At 38.0% G+C, this 20,234-nt stretch overlaps 1 protein-coding gene across 4 annotated transcripts in view; it reads right to left on the bottom strand.

The window, feature by feature from the left end:
• The window catches only part of PDE4D (phosphodiesterase 4D), a 406,899-nt gene that overhangs the window by 96,048 nt on the left and 290,617 nt on the right, over positions 1-20,234 (bottom strand). For all 4 annotated transcript variants that reach the window (XM_050912860.1, XM_050912861.1, XM_050912862.1 and 1 more), the window contains exons 3-5: positions 14,656-14,692; positions 9,603-9,676; positions 8,315-8,364 (exon numbers count right to left, since the gene is read on the bottom strand). In XM_050912860.1, the coding sequence (XP_050768817.1) occupies positions 8,315-8,364; positions 9,603-9,676; positions 14,656-14,692 (161 nt within the window). The remainder of the gene's footprint in view (positions 1-8,314; positions 8,365-9,602; positions 9,677-14,655; positions 14,693-20,234) is intronic.

Below are 20,234 nucleotides of genomic sequence, written 5' to 3'. Positions count from 1 at the left end.
CAGCAGCCTCTCCGTGACATCACGGATGCGAGCTCTCGGCAGGAAGCAAACTTCTCTAGAGATATTGTCTGGGCGACAAATGGGTGCTTCAGTGCCTCTTAGCAAGGAGTCTCCAATTACTAACAACCTTTGTATGTTTCTGATGGCACTGGTTCTAATGTGGGTGGATGGTTGGACCAACTTTGCATGGTTGGCCTTTCCTGGGTCTTGCCTGTTACTCACTCTCTCTTCATTCTCCAGCCCCAGGGCATTGTACTTCTTACGTAGGGGCACTTCAGAGGGAAGGGGAAGATTCCTCCTAATGCTCCGAGGAGAGACAAGTCCAGTCTCCCTCATCTCGTGAGTTGGTTGAGTCTGTCACCTCAGGGTTGGAAGCAAGCTTAACTTCCCTTTGCAAGTCTGAAGGCAGGGCTATTGCTCAGCTTGTGACAACGCACAATACCATTGATCTCTCGCTCAGATGCCCGGATACTGCGCTGCCAGTTAAGCTCCTCTTGTAACATGGCCACTGGCTTGAAGAGTTCCTCCAGCTGGGCACGCTTGCACCCATGACATCCACCTCTGCCTTCGGACCCTAGGGGGACTTCCAGGTTCTGGAGTTCCATGCAACTTTAGGTCTGGGCAGCTCTTTCAGTTCTTGGGGGGTTAGTCTGGGTGTAGGTGTCCACACAGGAAGGCTTTATCACTTCCAACTGGGTTTTAGTCACAGCTTTGCAGTTGCAGCGAGTGGAAACCATTTCGTTTCAACAGGAGGCTACCTCCATCTGGCTCCCAGAAGAAAACAGCCCGTTTTCCGAAGGCTGCCCTTCCACGCAAACTGCTGCGCAAACTGAATTGCACAACAAGAAGAAAATGCTAGTCCATAATGCATCACCCCAAATATGCAAAAGTATAATTTCTTTTCTCAAACTGAAGCTTGACACATTCATAGTAGAGTTTATCACATAAATGTGAATTGGGGTCTGGTCTAAAAAGACAATAGAATGGAGTACTTTCTAGGTTCAGCTGTATCTTAGATTTTACCCACAATTGCAATATTGCCACCCATCAAAATAAACCTGTTCAAGAAGGCACTGTCCACCATGTAGATGAGTCATTTAGTTTTTAATCTTCCTTCCATCTCAACCATCTGTTTCTGCTGTCCTTTCAGTATGTAAAGCCCCAAGATCAGTACCTTACTAAAACTGAATAAGGATGCAGACCACAAATAAAATTCAATATTATATAACAACAGCTTAATGAAAAACACACTAAGCTTTTTGAAACTCCATCCCATATGAAGGACTACTGATCTTCTTCTAATTGCATTCTTATTTTATGTATTAATAACCAAATTTAGATTGATTAATCCAAATAGTGGATTACAGACCAGTGTTATTTGTTTTAAGTTATGATAAAATATATTTTTTCTGACAAAAAAAATGTGTTTTCCTTTTCCTTAGCATTTTTCTCTGTAGTTTCAAATTGCCTACTGAGTTTCAAAACTTGATGCCACTGTGGATGCTTAAAGGCTATCAGAAGGACCAGCAGCAAGAGAAACCACCAACTGAAGAGAGCAGTTGTCCTTTCACATTGGTCTGTGCCATACAGAGGTCTAAATAACACCAGCAATATTTTATTTTGCTTTTTTAGAAAGGAAATTACTTCTTTATAGAGGATGGGTAAGTTCTGAAAGGATGTTATAGACATGAAAGAGCAATGGGGTTGCATAGATGATAATTAAATGAGTAGCCATGCAGGAAACCAGGATAAATAAGTCAAGTCTGAATTCTACAATTGTATTTGTGTGTGAGTTTATAAGAGGCCTTTTGTTTTTAAAGGCAGGAGTTGAGTTGGATAGAAGTAACAAAATGGTAAATACTTATTTATCTGATTGACAGTGACAAATAACACTTACATGTATATGTGCTATAGGTATTGTCCAAAGAACACATTTTCAAGACTCCATTAATATCGACAGCTTAATATAGGTATATAACCTTCCACATAGTTTTCTTTCAGTTTGTCAGTTCCTCTCTCTTGTTTTACTACTCTTCACATAGCATGAAATCCACACCAAACAACATAATGTGCTATTTTTTTGGTCTGAGAAAACAGTTGTAATGAATATGGCTGTCTTTGCATAGTTCACATAAAGGGGGAATTTCAAAAGCATTCACAGAAGTTAAAAGGACACATTTAACTGACTCTTAGTAAAAATTCTGGTCCTAAATGTGAGTATTGAACATATTCCCCTAGGAAGTAAACTGAGGTGGACCGGCATGTGTGTGCCAGCGACTTTTGTGCATATAAAGCACTTGCAATGCTTGAATTCAATCACTGGTGATGTATACTGTTAACCTACTGCGAGTCTTCAGATACACATCTGCTAATTTCTCAAATAATGGATGGAATTTACCACAGACTGGAAGATGTGAAAATGCTACAAATCACATTCACACTTGAAAATATAAGTGTCTGTGGTATTTACCCTGAAATTAAAATAATTGTCTGAGATGAGTTAAATTCATTCAAAATATCCATAGGTGTATGGGTATAAGCAAAAGTACAAAGAAAGAACATTTACGTATCATTCAACACACTGCACAAAGAACAAAGGCCATTTTATCGAACACATCCCCCTTTAAAACCAGGGTGTCAGGTTTCTCCAATGCTTCAGGAAAGCACCCTCTATTCAATAAACTTGAGTGAGGACTTCAGAACATTTTACCTCACCTCTGTCAGAAGTTTGGCAGTGCAGTTTACCATAGGAATACTTCTCTGTAATACGATAAAAATATATTCAGTGGGCAAATTAAGTAAAAGTGGGAAGTTCTCATTATAAATATAATCCTGCTGACTAAATCTAGAGGAGTGATACGTATACTGCAATTACGTCTTGAATAGGGCATGTTTTGTATATCTGCCTAAATCTGGGTATGAAATCTAAGGTCTTTAGCATTTTAAAATGTGACACTGATACTGTATTATCAGTTTTCTTTTGTTAAAAAACTGAAATATTCTTTATTTTTAAGCCTCTTTTTTCATAGCCATTAGGATCCCCTCAGTCCCATATACCTACTCCCAAGCTAGTGGCAATTACCCCAGTATTGTGTGAATTAACCTCTGAGAGACATGCATTTTTGCTTTTTTCTGTCCACTCGTGTTCTCATGTTTACTTTATGCCCTGCTGTGCTCTGGCAGAATCCCAGACACAGGAAAGAATAAAAGGCATTTGGATTATTGAGGACATCTCCATGCAGTGGTACACTGTACAGTCCAGTCAGGCCCTGGAAGAGTCAGCAAGGTATGTAACACTTTGCCTTCTGGACTTTTGAACAGTTTAAAGCGTATCAAGAATGTTACTTCTTATTGAACAAGAATTTACTCTATTTTAATTCCATCCTGTTATTCAATAAAATCTTTCAGTTACAGAACTGGTATGAGTGAGAGATACACTTACATAGAGATATACACACTCAAAATATTCTATTATTCCCAATGCCATCAGATGTGACCTACTGATTTTCATCTGTAACCTTTGTCTAAAAAAAGATAAAAGTTATGTCCAGCTGCTTGTATTTAGAGGGAGTTTAGTCTGTATGAATATAGATCTTTAGCTTACCATAGTGATATTTAAGTGTATCATACTGAAAGACAGGAGGCTAAACTTTAATTAATTAAATAATATTTAATTATTAAATAATGATTGATTTTACTTTCAATGTAATAAAATAAAATCTCTAGCAAAAGACTGGTAGATCCCATTTCACAACCATAAACTTAATTGGGAAACCTGAAGCTAATCAAAACAAGTCATGAAACGTGTTGGACAAAGCCCATGAAAAACATGCAAGAAATTCCATTTAATTAGCAGGATATTGATTTCTGCTGGATTTAAGATGCAGAGCCATGCATGTAAAGAGTGTTACTCAACTCCAATAAGAAGCAATGAAAGTGTGGAGTAGCAATTAATTCAGTTAGATTTATAACCTCATAATCTTTGCAAACAGTTTATTTTTCTATTGCCATCTTTTTTGTATACATGACAAAATCTGAAAGGGTTTTCCTGACACTAAGCCACATGCTTCCTACATTTTAATAAATGAAATGTAGCTTGTTATTGAAAAATTCCATATATTTTCCTCTATCTGATGAAATAGGTTTGGGTTAGTTTTTGATGCAAAATTGTAAATAACTTCTAAAAAGTGAAATTTTGCAATTATGATTTATTTTATGATTAAATTAAATGACTTTTTTGTTACATATACAAGTCTTCATTTACAGGTCCTGTGGCACTGCATTTGTAATACAAAGGGCCACTTACATAATCTACATTTAAATCCACTTTAAAGCTATTACTATGAATTAGGTGTTATATCTATCTAATATATGTATATATATGAATCAGACCCTGTGCCTGTGATTTCAGGTTAACTAAGACTTGCCAGTTAATCAGTAGTTGTGATAGTATTCGGAGGCTCAGAAACTTTTTTTTTGACAAACTTACCTCCTTCTGCATGCAGAATCTTTGCACATAAAAGCAGCTGCCAGGCTGAGTTTGCAAATTGTCATTAGTGGGCAGAGAAACTGTGAGATCTCCTATCTGTTTTAAATCTGCCACATATCAAGAAAGTCCTTATATGGTTCCTTCTTAATTAAAATTATTCTGATTTAGAAATGCAGATATTAGAACTGTAGTAATCAAAAGATATCTAATGCTTGCTTGCTTTTTTATCAGTTAAAATTAAAACTTGCAAGCTCAAGCCTTGAGCCACAGCTAGTTTCATTTTTTTTTAAATGAAATGTTACTTATAATTCACCGATTGTGTTAAGAGTATTTCTGTCAACTTGAAATGAAACACCATTCATATCACTGCCTGGAAAATGTGACTCATAGTGAGAGGAACCCCTCTTCTGGTTAAAGTACAGAACACCACGCATGGAAGCACTGTACAGCAAACGGAGTTATCCCAGGCTGGTCTCAGTCATGGGAGAGAGATGGCACTTTTAGGGAGCAATTCATCTCCCTTTAAAGAAGACATCTAACATAAGTCACTTTGCATGTCTGCTTATTCACACTGACTGTAGATAAAATGGAAATCTACATCCTAGATGTCTAAAGCAAGTAAGAAAAGTGTCATCTAAGAAGTCTGTTGTTACATGAAAAGCTCCCACCTCCTACCCACTAATTTGTCTGCAAAAGAAACAGTCAGCATGCTATAGCATATTTGGCTGATACTGAAGATTAAGTATGCCATTGGTATTCATTAGCTTCTTTCAACACAGTTTCCAAAAGGGATTCATGTGGATATATTGAATAGAACAGACCATATTTTGATCATCAACTTTTACATATTTACATTGAAAAATCACTGCAAATTTTAAGGCCACCATGGTTGCTGTTGCTTCTAGGAATTTGAACATTTGATTCCTGTGCTGCTTCACTTCTCAATTCCACGGTTTCTTACTTTTTTGCTAATGCATTTTCTCCCACATTTATTCCTCAGGGTGAATTCTTAAAATAGTAAATGGGAGAATTTTGCTCTTGCTATTTTAGTCACTCGGCTTTAACCAAATCCCTTTTTATCTTTCCCTTGTTGTTTTCCCTGTGTCTTCTGCAGTAGTTTGCTTTTGCTACACTTTTGCTTTCTGTGATCGTCCCTTTCCTCAGTTAGAGTCTTCCCAAAGACACTTCTTCCAGGAAGCTTAGCAACATAAACTCTCCATCTTAAGTGTCTGTTTCTGGTTTAGCATTGACATAGTTTAGAGACATTGTTTGTGCCTTCCAGTCACCTAGTTTGTTACACTGGTGATCAGTTCTTGCTGAGATTGCTAGCTGAGCCATCTGGATGATATGATGGGGCTCTACCTGTCTGGTGTGTTGTTCTGGATACTCCGTGACACAAACTCTGAGAACAGCATGACCAGGAGGATTTCTCAGCAGGAAGGATCTGCACAAGCTAAATTTCAAACATTGCCCAGAAAAATTCAGAAAGCTTAGTAGCATCTGAAAGGGTTTTCAATCATTCTGTGAAGAGCAGGAAAAGTTTTTGTAATATATCTTCTTTCTTGGCATAGTGCTGTAGTGCAACATGTTTTAATAGGATTTTATATGCTCCAAGAAAGCACCTATGCATATTTCTGTGCTTATGCCATGAAATTTGTTGCTATGGAAATATCAAAAACAGTCTATGACTAAGAACGAGCAAACCTGTTCAGGCAAAATAGTATCCAGCCTCAATCTCTGTTCAACAGTCAAAATGAATTGTAGCCATTTTCATGCTTTATAGTGGCTTAATATCTTTGCTGTATTATTAAAGTCTTTTAGCCACTTATATCCAATGCACACAGGCCCCAGCTCACCCAGTACAATGCATAATTTGGGCACAGCAATTCCAGCAGCATCTCTGAGAAATCAGATTAAACTAAATTAGATTAAATTATCCTTACTATTCTTTGCCTTCTCTTGCTTCCTTGAAATTTCTTGGCACAGAAGCATTTTCTAGATTAATTGCAGCACTGACTGCACCGCCTTCCTTCTAAACATTAAAACTTCAGATGATTTATTGCTTCTGACATGTAGAGTGCACTCTGAGGATTAACTGAATGGAAACCTTTGGATCGGGGGGAATTTAAAAAGAGCAACAGCATCTTCCAGCAGAGTGTGTATTGGGTCCTGCTGAATGAGCAGCTTCTCCTGCTGGAGAAAAGAAGCTGACCTCAGGCAAACAACTGTGGGAGACCATGTAAGGTAGGCTCGCTGTGTGTTCACATGCATGCATATCTTCTCTTCTGGGTATCACATTTTCTTTTATCATCAGGGATTTTACTGTGTTACAGGCTTTCTAAAGTTAGTCCCTTGGAACCAAAGAGAGAGTCCTATTTTCCAATATCTCTATCTCCAGTTAATGTATCAGACTTCTAGATGACTGTGTTGTATGAGACAAATCCCACAATTAAAAATAGGTGTAACATCTATCAATAACTGAAGTGTCTCATGGAGAGTAATTTGAAACCAACTCCCAAAATTATATCTTAAAGGAATACATTAACAAAGGATTATGATTATAATTGATCTAAGCATTTATCTGTCTCCCCTTCCTATTTATTTAATTACCAAGAATTTAAGTATGATGGCAGAACATTCTTAACTAAGGATGCTTTTCTGTTTATAGAATAGATTTAAAGATTTAACCCTCTGTTTCCTACACACAAATGCTCAGATTACATGATGAATTCCTAGGAGAATAAAATTGTACAGAACTGCCAAGATGGGGTCTTTTAGAGGTAAATACAGATATTCTGTGAGGCTAGATGAAAAAAAACTAACAATGTTAACATGTTCCAGAGCCTAAAGACAGAAACTATTGAACATGACAAAGCCACACTTCTCCTCAAAAGAGCTGAAGTACCATTTCTTCCTTGAGTTACAAATCTATTATACAATTAAAAAGATAAGAGCTATTTTGAACATTCTGGAAACATTAAGTTTTTGGTTTAAATGATAAATTGCCTGTTTAGTAAGTGTCTGTATACTTTCATCAAGAGGCAAAGCAAATGCTCTTTCACTCTGCGAACACACCATAGAGAATGTATATACCTGGAAAATTACAGTGTAAGAACACATGATGCAAAAAATATGAGGTCAAATAAAGTATGTTCCCATACAGATGTACAAGACCAAGTTGCCATAATAATAACCAAAAGTACCACAGGGTAAAATTTTCAAAAGTGTTCACGTAACTTACAATACCAGTCCTGTTTTTAAGTTAATGTTTCTTTAGAAATAACAGTGTCTTTTACAAAGGAATTATTTTTCTCTTATGCACCTACAAATGTTATAGAAATAGAATTTACCATCCTAAATCAGAAAAGGCAGTTTTGAAAATTTCTCCTCATTGCCTAAGGACTTGTAATGCAAAGACTTTGCCTCAATATAGCTACAGAACTCCATGTCCCAAATGAAAAATCGATGCATTCCTCATACCTGTTCTTTATACCACATATAATTGCAAAAAGTTACTAATGAAGGTAATCATGACACGCTCACACACTGGTATATAAGGGGGGAAAAAAATTTTGGGAAAGAAATTAAAACCAGGATAAGACAACAGAAATCAGAAAGCTAACATGATACAACACCAAAAGTCACCAATTTGAGTCACCACATGACTCAAATCCTCTTTAATAAAACAGATACAAAGATATGAAACAATATAAGGTTATTATTATAAAATGCAGTTTTCAGTGAGACATTTTTATAAATAATTATTAAATTTAGAAACCCATGATGGTTTCACAGAGGAATTTTAGTCACATTAATTCTTCTTACCTGTTATAGTTGCTTTGTTAATAGATGGTTGATTACACATTGGTGATCGTCTGTTTAAAAGAAGGGAAAAAAAAGGTATAAGCCTGATAAACTCACAGATGACTGAATCCTTGAACAATGTAACAGAAAATACATTTCCTTGGGAAATTATTTGGGACTGGACTACACTGGCATTGCCAAATAAAAAGTTCATTTAGAACAGATATTTCTTTCTAGTGTAGAAGGGAGTTCACAACTGACCCTGAAACCCCTCTGCAGATTGGGAACTCCAAGAGAGGAATATTTTAGGAATTTACAAGTTCATTAAAAACCTGCCTAATCATACCTAGAGCTTATACCTAGCTTGAAGTTTGATTTATATACATAGTTATCATTCTTCTAACATGGCTTGCACTTCCCACGTTCTCTGACTTGAAATACTTTTTTTTTTTTAATGATTTTTCACTCTATTATTTTGCATATACATTTCACACATTATTTTGCATATACTTTTCCCAATAATCTTTAGGGCAAACAGCTCAGTGGATTGCTTTGCTCATTGAAGAAAGCTAGAAGTTGCTGGTCTGACACAGCTGCGTAGGGGTGTGTGGATGACAGCAAGCAGGGGCCACAGAGGGTCTGCATATTCCAACCAAGGAGGCTGGAAATATCTTTCAGTGGCCCTGCATACGCAATGGTAGGCAGCTGTCTTTGGAATGCTGATTACTTCTAAGTTCTAGAGACGCACATTTTGGGTGGGGGAAATGACTCCGCTACAAAATTTGCCAGTGCAACTAACGCTAATGTTAACTGTGACGCTGCAACACGATTGGAGAAAGATCATGTTTATAATGTCTCATTTATAATCAGGAACTACTATGGATAAGTGGGATGTCATTATCTTGGATGAGTTAGGCGGAGTTCTAGGTTCAGATCATGCACAGGTAGCTGACAATGAGTGTAGCTGTCTGCTCATTTGGTTCATTTGCAAGACTCAGACTCTGCCTGAATGATCATCTTTGAATGATCTTTGACATATGACTAATTTATTGAAAATCATATAAATTGCACAAAACCACTCCAAGTTTATGCAAGGACAGCAATGCAAGAGCAATTAGTAGGCAAGGGGGCTGTTGTCTCAGCTATCAAGTATAGCATCTTCAAGGGATTAATAAACTCATTACTCGTCCACAGGTTTTATGCAGGTTTAGTGGCACAGACTGAAATCTGTAACATCTAATTGTTATTCTTAGTTTACATTTAAAAACCATCACTGTAAAAAGTTCAGTGGCCAAAAATTGACACTCACTTGCTGGGTGCCCGATCTTGTAAATTGGTTAATGCAGCAAAGTTATTCCGTACAGTACGCAGGCTGGCCAGCACCTGGAACAAACAAAATGGTTTCAGTCTAAATTTCTGCACAGGTGAGCCTGATTTATCTCCGGTCCACTGTGCTGAAAGAAAAAGGAAAGGACATTGCAGAACAACTGTAAAAGGTTTCCAGGGTTGGTTTGTCTGAAGCCTTTCACTGATATTTAACAGTAACATGTCTGTAATACAAGGGCAATAGTTTATTTCTTTCTTTTTCCTTATAAACAACTCATTATTTGTTTAAAGGCAGACTTACGTGAAGAGGAGGAAAGTTTTTCACAGAATACTACTTAGTTCTTTAAAATGACCATAAAAGCATTTGTGTTTGGAAGATAATAGCCCATTCAAGCCTAATACTTCATGCATAAGAAATGATTACAGAATCTTCCATTTGCAGTTCAGCCCCCACAAACCTCAAAGGACAAAGGGAATGAGATTGTCTAGACTGCCAGGAAAAATAAAAGTGGCTCCTTTAAGGGGCGCAGTTGATTTGGGGACTTAGTGCAGAAGGCCTGAGTAAGAGGAAGGTATCACCTGAGCAGGTGGGAAATGTCTGCAGGCTCTGACAAGCTTTGCACATTGGGAAAGACAACATAAATTAACTACTTCCTTTCTGGACTTAATTTCATGCAAGACAGCAGCTAGTGGAGGCAGTAGAGAAGTGTCTTCTTGTTATAAGTGGCGTAGGCACTCTTTTCTGAAGGCAGTTGGATAAATGCAACAAATTTTGTACCATGTAAGGATAATAAGATGCACCTCTGACTAGGGAGAGGCAGTTCAGCTGATGTCAGAGAGGAACCATGAGTTGTTTGGAATCAGACTGGGAATGGGAGGAAGCAGCAAGAGTAATCACTGGTGTGTCTTTGCAGGAGTTGTCCATAGCTGTTTCTCAGCCCAGACTGGGCTGGTTCCCTGGTGAACCTGTCTTAGGAATAACAAAGGCAGGAATGGGGATTTGGGTTCCAGAGGTCTGAGTCAAGGAGGATACAACTCTCTTTTCATAGCCCCTTAAATTTATACTTGAGGTGGGAAGCGGGTAGGAGGCTGAAGAGAAAAGAAGGATTTAGTGAAAGCTTGTAACAGACAGAAAATATTCAGGAGATGATAATGACTGGCAGTGTTGAAGCTATTGTGTAATTCCCAAGTGAGTAAAGATAATAAAAATAAAAATACATTTGTTGCCTAATGAGTATTAATTTCATTATGTTTTCCTTTCCAAAGATCAGGAGGCAAACTCACATATTTTACATTCAGCATGGAATAAAAATAATTATCTATGCCATCAAATTTGCATGCCCAGGGTACAGTGGACACTAACAAATGTTGTATTTAGATGTTGGATATACACAGATGGAAATCAGGCATGAACTGAGCAGAAGGGGAAAGATGATCTTGGAGTTCAAAAGTTCAAAAATCAATACATAAAATACAAAGAAAAACTGCTGAAGTATGAAAATATTGTAAAAGGAAAGGATGAGTTGAAGGTGGAAGGAGAAGGAAAGCATAAATGGACAAAAGTTGGGCCTGTTAAGGTAAGACACACATTTTAGTGACTGAAGTCCATTTTCAGTTCTCTTCGGTCAGTATACCTGGGTTCAGTTTATGTGTGCCAGGATGGTGAGACAGCTTGTATGTGCTAGTATTATCAGAGAAACATATCTATGTGGCTCCCAGAGCTGTCTCAGGCCATGAAAAAATGTAGTAGGTTTTCCTGGCTGCAAGTTCCTACTCAATAAGACGTACTGGACTGAAATTGGCTGTATATTCAGGTGCACTGAGAATTGGGAGCACGTATAAAGGCACCTAAGTGACTCCTTGGTGAGTGACGTCAGGTACAGCCATGCTTATTAGCTCTGCCTCTGCTGGACTGCAATGAACGACTCCGTATCTGCTGCGCAGGGCTGAGTTTCAGAAAGGTTAGTAGGCTAGGCACGATGCCACGTGAAAACATGAACCTAGCTGAGGTACGTGTTGGATCTGAAATAACAGGACATTTAGCACCTGGGGTGCTGGGGAAAGAAGTGTGTAGAGCTGCAAGGTTGCTCAGGGCCAGTTACGAGTGGAGACTAATGAGCCTCGCTGGACCCACGCTCGGGTCCCTCACGAGCTCGCTGCGAGGGAGTCTCTCTACCATGCCCACCACGATGCACATTGACCAGATTTTTCCGCTGTCTGAGGTATTATGAATCTCTCCTTTCTCAGAAAGCAGAGACTTGACAGTTTGCCTTGAATGTCCTTCTATTTGTTCTTCTGGCAGGTGAAGAGAACTCTTTTGTAGGTCCAGGGGTGAAATGTCCAGTATCTGCCCATCATCCCAGCTGCTTCAGCATACATGCACATATTTTGACAGTTTCTGCAAGTGCAAGGCATCCCCACATACATAGCAATGAATGTAGAAGCGAAAACAAAAACTTTGGCCATTGGCTACAGTGCAGCTGAACAACTTGATTTATTGTATAAAGGTATTAATATTTATAAGTCTATTATAGTATAAGTACGTAAAATAGTATTTCAATTTTTCATTATAATTTGCTTTAAGTGACAGTTTCTTTGTCCACAGAGGTTCCTCTTGTGCTTAATGTTTCTAGAGTTAGATTTGTTCGCGAAAAGCAACCAGTCACCTGCAAACCTCTTTAGGTTTAATACCTAAGTAAATAATAATATGTTCAAAATCAAATTATATACAAACAGTTGCAAGTGAATTAAAAAATCAAACTGTTTTGATGATAAAAAGTCTACAGAATTTATCCTTAAATTTCAAATCACTCAAATGATTTTATTTTGAAAAGCGAAATTCTACTAATAATTAAATTACAGCAGTTGCTGTATATTACAATATAGGGAAGTGCAACTAATAATATGCTGATAGCTTTTTTAATTTTAGCTTACAAAATTCCATTCTGGTAAAAACAGTAGATTATCTTGTCCTGGGGCCAGATTCTAAGTGGGGGACACAGCATGCCACCCTGCCTCCAGTTAACAAATGCAGCCGCACTACCATGGTGATGTGCTGAATAGAAATTGAAATGCTAAAATTGGAACTATTACCACCAGGAGGCTCATGATCGGATGAAACAAGCCTGATCAACTGAAGAAAATACAGATGGTTTGAAATAACTGGAACATGTGTTCCACATGCCATGATCTACTGCCACCAGGAAGCCCCAAATGGATTAAAAAGGTGCTTTTGCTGTTTGCAACACAAAAATGCATCTACATGATAAAATATTGCTCTAGGAAGATATTAAAAGGGTAGTTTGTACAATGTGTAGACATTGTACTGGCACATGGGATCCAGTTTCTGAAGTTCTGAGTGAGGTCCTAGTACTGCTAATGTAACTCAGAGGGACGGGCCCTGTGGTTAGCTGCATATGCGGTCTGTGAACAGGCCCCACTGGGAGACGGGGTTTTGCGTATTCAAATAATTTTTAGATAAGGGCTACATTTTTCCTAAGAGTCTAATGAGATGTCACTTCCCCTCTATTAGGCACACTCTCTCAACTGCATCTCAATTCCCCCTGTGTCAGGGAATGTGACATGTGATAATTTACCCTGTGAGTGCTCTTTCTCCTGTTCAATGCAAATGAAAACAGGTTGATTTAAACCACTGCTAACAGGGGTTTGCACTGAAATACTAAAAGCTCTCAAATAATCAATTACGGCACCTTGGTGCAAGCAGAAATAACATTCAACTGCTCCTGCTCCAATTGCTGAAGCATGTCCATCAACGCCAACAAGAATACGAAACCTCCCTTAAAACAAATAGGGTGTTTTGTCCCAGGAAAAAAATATCGATATATGGGGTGTAATATTTGCTGTTTTTCTAGGCATACTATAACCTGTCTTATCTACGTGGCATAATTAGTAATAAAAATTCAGATGACAATGAACATGAACTCAATATAGTAAATATTATTTGATTGCTTGACCACCATACAATTTGTATTTCTTCTGTGCTCAAGGGTTAGGGTTTTTATGTTTCCTGAGGAACTAAAACCAGAAGTGGTTCTACTTTTTTTTTCCCTTGTTTTTCCTGTAATTTCTTCTGTTCCATTATTTTTGAAGTATATTTACTGTTTGAGAGATCTTAAAGTATTCTTAGAAAAGGCCCTGGCTTAATCTTTTCTCTGCTAATAAAAGATGAAGGTATTCTTCATATTAAGGATTTGATCAGCCAGTGTCAACACTGTATCTGTTTACAATACAATTAAATATATAATAACCTATTAATATTGTTTTAACAGCTTATCATTAGACCAAAACAACCTGCATATTCAGACTCAAGTTGGACACTTTATTCTTATTTGAGACTGCTGTGTGACTCAACCTTTCTCTTTCCATTTACCTTCAATCACATATGACTTCCAGATTTATTTTTTCCCCATGCAGTTACACTGAATTAATTTTCATTCCTATCTATTACAGGGTAAAACCTATCCTCATGAGTTCCAGGAATATCAATGTTAACTTTTCATACATGATCAGACAGCTCTACCGCTAAAAATTGTGGTGTTTTGATCTAAATTATATAGAATTTTGAGCTGGTATTTTATAAAACAGCATCTGAATGGGTAAATCAAACAAATAAGAGATGGTTTTGTAAAGGAACATAAGTATTCTGCATAAACTTATCTTGCATCTAAAAACTACCTTGTATTGAATGCATAAAAGATGTTCAAAAGGAGAAATTGTAATTATAAAAAGCAGGAGAATAACAGAGAGCACAGATTTGTCTTCATCATGACTGTCTGCTACAGTATTTGAAAAGAGATCAAAGGTGTTTATCGTGTTGTTGCACTTCAACTTTTCAGATAATCAAAAAGCATTAAAAAAGAGAGGTACAGATACCAAGAGTGGGAGGTTTATGACTTTCTGTTTTGACAGTTTTTTCCCGTTTCAAGCAAACATATATAATATTAGCAACGGAAAACAACTGATTTGGCCTTTTAAATTGCAAGATTGTGTGAGAAATATGGCAAAATTGTGCCTACCTGAGCAAATGGTGTCACAATCAAGTCATCTCCATGTCTGAAAAAATGAGCAGAGTTGTAAGTTAGGTATTACTCAAAACTTATCTCACTGCTTTAACAGAAAGAAAACCAGGTTTTACAATGCACTATAGGTAACTCCAGTTTTATTCTTCTGCAGTTACTCACCACTGCTGCTTTACACATTCTTTGGAAAGTAAATATGAACTTAGTTATTGCCCAACTGCCTGGCATGTCTGTGGGATGGCTGATGAACCAGCTGGTTTCTGCGCTGAGGGTTGGGCAGGTGACCGACCGCCCAGGACCGATCTGCAGAGATTTCATCCCAAAGGATGGAGGTGAACACACCGAAAGCGACCCCATTAAGGGTTACCAGCAGGTTTGTGAGCACTGGACAGGCGAGTAACTGCAGATGGCTGGGCAGCGCATCGCAGACAAATAAAAACCTAGTAAAACTTTCAAACTGACTCACACTTCTGTAGCCATAGGGAGTGTGACCGAGCGTGTGCTGTTGCTGTGGCAACCTCACCCACACCACTGGGTGACGTATGGGCAAGGTGCCGGGATGACGCACTGTAGGGGAGAAGGGAGGAAGGGAAAGAGGGATTGCTTCGCATCAGCACCGGAAGCTGCCACTTGAAACGGTTTCCAAAAAATACAGTCTTGTAAATATAAGTAGGCTGAAGGGCTGTTGAGCTTAAGAGTAGCATCTGTAGCACTGACGATATGGAGTCAGACCTCTCCAGGGGACCATGGGGACACAGAAAACTTGGAGTTTTCAGTTACCATATCTAGTATATCACAGCAATCAAGATGAAAATAAATTTTCCAAAGACAAAAATCCAGTATGACGCCATTTGTAAGTCTCTTGTATTTTCCTGCAGTGCATTTATCGTGATGAGTTACAAGTTGCAGCTTTCAGCATAAATTACCATTGCTTTGGTGGTATTTCAATGTTATTTAAGTTTAAGCATAAAATATGAGTATTTAACAATGGATTTCAAGTCCACGAAAATCTGATCAGAAAAAGGCTTTCTGATAAATGAAGAAATATGATTGGCATTTGAGTTGCCACAACATCATTCTTATAACTTGTATACTGTCCACAAGACAGTAATGTTTTTGCAGGTATTGCAAGAACCTAATAAAAAAGCAGTAAGTACAACCAGAGAGCCTGTAAGGATGAAACAAAACTCCCCAATATTCAAAATTATCATAGTGCTTAATACCTGTGTAGCTGGTTTTTTTACCATCTCTTTTATTCCTGTTAGTTGAAATAGAGAAATGGATTTTTACAGACCTTGTGGAAGAAGTCTGCACTTTTAACAAGGTCTTTGCAGGAGTAGTTGGAATAAGGTGTTGCTTCAGGTGAAACCACAGTCCCAGCCTGGCTGGAAAGCATGTAAGCCTGATCCTCACAGCAAACCAGAAGAAACATGGCACCATGGGAGGCACTCAGAGGCTCTAATTGCCCAATGAAGCCAAATCCAATTGGTTGTTATAGACATCATGAATCAGCCCAGGGCATGAACAGGGGAGTTAATGACCAGCTGGGTTTAGTACCTCTTCACGTTTTCATTGGGTCATGAAAACATCAGGAAATGCCCTAGACTATCATTTCTGATCAGGATTACTTAATAAGTTACACAGCTACACAAAGGCTTCAGCAGAAGATAAGCCACATCCATCTTTTCCTTTTCTGTCCTGTTCTCCACTTAAACAGCCATAGTGTGAATATGTACACTACCTCACTTACAGAAAAATTAGGCTCTTTGTCTTCAAATTCTGTGAAATGGTATTATCTGCTGTGTGACAGCTAGCTTACCTGCTCCTCAGAAAAATCTGTTCATTTCTTCCCTTTTATGAAGAATATTTTGACTATTTGCATATAGCTACTCCATTTTCTTTTCTGTTTTGACACTTAAAAGAGGCACAGCTGTGTAGAGCAAGGAATCCTACGTTAGTCATCTGAATGACTTCTGCAAAGATGGAAGAGCCTAAAGCCTCAAGTAAATTACTTGCCAGTCTCCCTCATGCCTACACACTTTATCTGTTACTCAGGTTGTTTAGGCAAAAAGCAAACAAAGAAAGGGTTGAGCAAATTCTAAGAAATGAGTGTGTTTTCTGAGCGATCAAATTCTGCACAGAAACTGTATTTAAAATCAATATGCAAACCCATTTTTACTGATCTAGTCTAATTCCCACATTTGGAAATGATGAAGGGGTGGAATCCTGGAGATGAAAAATTTTACATGTAGCAGCAGCATTGGACAAAGAAGAAAAATATTAAATTGTTTCTACCTGTAAATAAGCCAGATAGAGTGGGGCTAGTTCTTTCTTGCATCACAAGCATCTGTCAGTGGCAAACAATCTGAATGCCCAACATATGACACAAATGCATAAAATATTCATCAGTGTTTCAAATTCCCAGGCAACTGCTACAACATAGCTATTAACTGTCAAAGTGCAGATTGGCAGAACTATGAAAATAGGATGGTCCTTCTTCTCAAAATCTCTTGTGGACTTCCTTACTGAAGGTGGTACTTTCTTGCTCTTCTTCCCACTCAGTGCCCCTGTTTGCCACCCCTTGAATGCTGAGGCATTCCTAAGAGGCAACAAGTACATGTTTCTGGGCTTTCTGCCCTGGAGTTTTTTTTCTTTTCTACAAAATAGCATGACCCCACTCCTCTAATTTTCAAACTTCATTCTACTTGAGTTCTTGCTGGACTGCATTTCATTGGAGAAAACCAATAAAATACTGTAGCTTGTTATTTTTTACAGGAGGCATTATTAAATATTAATTTAATGCACTGAAATAAACCCAGGATTTAACTTTCACTTTTCAAATGCCCCTTGTGTCAAGAGTAACAATTCCAGATATTATCAGTATTTTGGTGAAAGCGCGATACTGAAAGTACAGATATCCACAGCTTTCTCAAAGCAGTTTAGCACGCACCAGACCCACTTGAACAGAAAAGCAATTGCATAGTGTGGTGAGTAATCTTTAATCCACATTGGGTCAGGAAATCTGGAAAAAGTGAGAATGCTCAAAAAGGGAGCAGAAACGTCTAAAGCGGCTGTGTTATTTTTTGTACCGAAGAGCAAGAACATATGATTCAATCAAAGTGCCATTGATCCACAGTATACTACGGCGTAGTAAACACTACAATGTATGAGTGCCCTGCTGTTTTCTTTTCAGATGATACAGAAGCTGATAGATGATTCTGTCTGGATTGTGGACAGGATAGTGCCTCACATCTATATACAGAAGAGGGAGTGTAAACCCTGTGCAATAAATCAAAAGCTTCAAAATATAGACAGAGCTGTTAACCTTTAAGGTTAGAAGAAATTGTTCACATCAGTGTTAGACTCCATTAACTAGAATGCCTGGCATACTTCTTCACATCTTCATTTTTCAAAGGAAAGACAGATTTGAAAGCAGAATAATTTTCTCATAGCCCCAAATTTAAAAAGATCAAATCCACCACCACCAAAAAAGACTGCTAAAGCACACAACAGTCCACATGAGATGAATTGCTGTGACATAAGACACAAGCCAAATTTCCATTAGCAGACCAAAGATTATGTAACGCATTGCAAGTTATTTACCAAGTTGAAGTCATGAAGCCTGGCCTTCTGCAAATTTTCTGAGTTTTGCCTCCTAACCTTTCCTATGGGACATACTTGAACTCACCCCTTATAACATATGGTGGTCCCCACCCTGGAGAAGAGATAGAAGTTCTATGCTAAGTCGGAAGTTAGATGAACATCTTCAGCTGACTGTTGCCAAATAAAAAAGTACAAAAATTCTGTTTGCTTTCCTCAAGATTGGCATTAATTTGTCTCTTCTATCCCTATTACAGGACAGTAATTAGCTTTGCCCCCACTAAAAAGGAACTTAGAGATGCATACATGGACAGACAGAGAAGCAGGCAGGAAGATTAACACAAGGATAGAACAGGGTGACTGTATAACCTTTATTTCTTAATTAAGTTGGGATAATTTAATATAATCATCTAATAAGAGGAGTAGCTAGAGAGACATTCTGCAGACCTCCTAGGATACAGTTAAAAAAGAGAGGGTGTTTTTTTAATGTGGTCAGAAAAAAGTCGAGATATCCGCTAAGGAGAAGTGAGTCCCAGACCTTAGAGACCTCTAGAAATGTGAGTCTGCATTTGCCAGTGTGGAGCTTCGCAGGGAAGGTCCTGAATAAGGTTTGTCTTTGTAAAGGCGATAGTAAACTCAGATTAAGACTTTCTAGACACACGTGAAGAATACCAAGTGAGTGATCTTGAGGACACGTATTGCAGATAGGAGACATAAACAGGATAAATAAGAGCTCTGTCTAAATAGAGGGGGGGAAATGTACAAAACATATTTACACCAATTTGACACATACCTTTTCATGGACAAGATATAGTCAAAATAAAATTCCTGGTTAATCTTGATACAATTTTTATAGCATAGATTATAAGACTAGTGGAAAGAATCTTGACACTTTGTACCAGTTTAAAGCATGATCATACTGGTTTGCCACACTCCTCCATTTGAATGAAAAACTCACTTATCTGCCCAGGATAAGTACTGGCTGAGGATGCCAGTCAGGCTTTAAATCCAGCTGGCACAGTCTGTGTTGGATTCTCTGGCTACAAACTTGGGACATAGCCTATTTGAAAGAATAAAGCTGCCAACAGACTTTGAAAAGCCCTAGGGGACAGTGGCTGTCTGGAATCCCTGAGCTGTGCTCCACAGCAAGAACTAAGGCTTTTGTCACATTGTCGCAAGAACTGACTCCATTTTTACAGAGTTGTATTTGTGCATTTTTTTTTTTTAAATACAGAAACATAGCAAACATAAAAGCAAGGGAAAATCCATACTGTCTACACACAACATACAGAATAGGAAAGAAGCAGAACATGAAAGTAGTCTTCTATTTGAACCAGAAAATCTATTGCAGCCTCCTTTTTCAGTGTAAACATCTAAATTTGGATTAAACATGACATCCACTCATTTCTGTATACAAGGCTGATTCAGACTTACTGTCCAATAACATGCTATAAATACAGCTTAGATGAGACATTCGTGTTTTGCTTGCAGATATGCTGGAACACAAATATTCCACGTGCAAAACCACAAATGGAGAACAGAAAGTAAGGTGATCGTTTATCCTAATTGCTAAGATTTTTTTTTTTCTGCCCCAATATCATTTTATAGGTGAAGCCAAATAAACACACAAGAAACATATGAACTAGGTATGCTGAAAATATGCGCGTTGCTCAGATTGAGATTTTAGCAGCAATGAAATCTGATTCTAGATTGCACTCTGATAGAGTAATGGAAACATCATGTAATGATACTAGTCCGCAGAAGCTGTGCTCTAAGAACAGCGAGCAGAAGGGGTGGCTGGCTGCTCCATGCAGCTTGCACTTCGTCATCATCTGCATTTGGAGAATCCAAATGGGCTGGTTCGCAATACTGATCTTGCAGAGTCAGAAATCACAGTGCTCCAAGTCAGTTTATTCTGCAGGAATAGTGCTTAAGTCATGTTATCTCAATTTCTAAAGACTTTGAAAATAATTTTC

This window comes from Gymnogyps californianus, chromosome Z, assembly GCF_018139145.2.
Source record: "Gymnogyps californianus isolate 813 chromosome Z, ASM1813914v2, whole genome shotgun sequence".
NCBI lineage: Eukaryota > Metazoa > Chordata > Aves > Accipitriformes > Cathartidae > Gymnogyps > Gymnogyps californianus.
The sequence above is the reverse complement of the archived record's forward strand: the minus strand, read 5'-3'. Positions and strand labels throughout refer to the sequence as shown.